This window comes from Saprolegnia parasitica, assembly GCF_000151545.1.
Source record: "Saprolegnia parasitica CBS 223.65 unplaced genomic scaffold supercont2.377, whole genome shotgun sequence".
In the NCBI taxonomy this organism is placed as follows: domain Eukaryota; phylum Oomycota; class Saprolegniomycetes; order Saprolegniales; family Saprolegniaceae; genus Saprolegnia; species Saprolegnia parasitica.
In genome coordinates, this window is record NW_012156771.1 from 9,380 (window position 1) to 11,392 (window position 2,013).

A 2,013-nucleotide genomic window follows, 5' to 3' on the forward strand; every position below is an offset into this window, starting at 1 on the left:
GTCACTAGACGACGTGTGGCGACACATCGTCCGCTACCAGAACGGCCTGCCGCACGCTGTGCGCGAGGTCTATCGGCTCTGCGACGCAGTCCAGTTCGAGTACTACTTGATCGATTGCACTCCAGAGGGCAAGGAGTTCATTGGGCGGATGACACATCTGCCGGCGCGCTTTGCGTCGCTTCCGTTCTTTGCGGGGTCGCCGTTGACGGAGATCGACGTGCACGACCTCTTCCTCACATTTCCGCACCAAGAAGACCGGCTTCCGTTCCACCTCGTCCTCCTCGAAGGCGATTTGCGCCTCATTGCGCAGCTCGTCGCATTCGATCCGCAGCTCGTCACGCCCGAGAGCTTTCGGCTTGCGATTGCGGCCGGGCATCTCGTTGTCGCCCAAACGCTGCTGCACATGAACCCGTCTGTGGTCGAGGTCACCTCATTTGCGGATCTTGACGCTGCCAACGAGGATACGGCCGTCTGCGTCGCGGCCGCCAACGGCCGTCTCAAGATTCTCCAATGGCTGCACGCGTCGGGCCACGAGCTTGTCTGGCACGCGCTCGTCATCGCCGCAACCAATGGCCACGAAGACGTCGTCACTTACCTCCTCGGGCACGAGCTCTCGTCCGGGTCGCCCGACCATGCCCCCGTGCATTGGACGCCGTCACACCCGATACAGAGCGCCTTGGCATGCGCGCTATGCAATGGCCATGCCGGCGTTGTGCTGCGACTCCTCCAATACGGGCCCTGTACGCTTCAAGAACACCTGGATATGCCCTTTTTCAAGTGGTCGGTGGCGTCAGTGGTCGGTCGCCACCACGTTCAAGCGCTGCAGCACCTCCTCGACGCTAGCATGGATGTGAGCTCGCTCGATGCCACGGCCGTCCACGAGATCTTCTCGTGCGTAGATTTCGAGCCCACGATCGTGCTCGACGCGACCGATGCTGAGATCGAGGCTGTCGTGCGCGCGCTCCCACGTGCGTTTTATGTAGAAATGCTCTTGGCAGCGGCTCGGGACGGGACTCTAGGGGCGCTGACCTCGGTTTTCCGGGGTATTCTTCAAGCAAACATCGCCCTTGATCTAGCTGCCGACATCGAGCAAGCGCTTGCTTCCGGCGCGACCGCCCACTGCATCAAGACGCACAAGACCATGCGCTCGTTCTTGCACCGCGTAGGCCTCGACGACACGGCTCTCGCCTCGGTGCTGATGGAGGCGCATCGATTTGGGACACTGCCTGCTGTGCAGTGGCTCGATATCAACTTTGGCATCGTCAGCTCGGCCGCTGCAATGGCAGAAGCAGCAGCAAGGGCCGAAGATGCAGACATTGCCCAACGGTCACACGACACGTTCGAGCTGGATGGACTCCACAAAGCCCCGCCGCGTCCAGCTCCGGCAGCCTTTTGTCGCTTTGACATCAGCTGCTTGCTCGACAGAGGCGATATCACGTCCCTAGAGAAGCTGGTGCGGTCGCTCTGGCAGCCAATGCATATGAGCATCGATTGGGACGCGGCGAGAACGCAGGCTGCCCAGTACGGCCAGAGGCGCTTGCTCCAGTGGATCAATAAGTATTTTTAAATCATCTTCTTCACGTCTCGATCCACTCGCAGCGCTGCATCATAGTGCACGCTGGACGACTGCAGCACCAATACCTGAGCACCGTCTACAAGGTCGTCGGCATGCTACGAAGCCTCTTTGCATGCTCGGATGAAAGGGTGGTTAGGGCAAGAATATTGGAGTATAATGGTCAAAGGTTGCAGTCTGGTGGAACCATTCAAATGGACTTGAACACATACGCTTGTTTCTGCGCCGCTGTCATTGCATTGACGATGTCGCCTTCGATATGTCCTTCCTTTCGACCCAACGTGGTCTCAACCCTCCTTAGCGCAGTAGACCACATGCACATCGTTTACACATGTATCATAGATCTCTTATCGGCTTCTCGACAGCAGAGCGTCGAGCTGTGCGTCCATGTCGTCGAGGTCGGTCGTGCCAGGGACCGGCGCGACCTTGCCACTTGCCTT

The 2,013-nt window shown here is 59.1% G+C and overlaps 1 protein-coding gene across 1 annotated transcript; it reads left to right on the top strand.

The window, feature by feature from the left end:
* Positions 1-148: 148 nt before the first annotated feature.
* On the top strand, positions 149-968 carry SPRG_16643 (hypothetical protein; the record flags this gene model as incomplete). Its single annotated transcript, XM_012356106.1, has 1 exon — positions 149-968. A coding segment is annotated over one exon (820 nt), but the record flags the coding sequence as incomplete, so codon positions are not given.
* Positions 969-2,013: the final 1,045 nt, after the last annotated feature.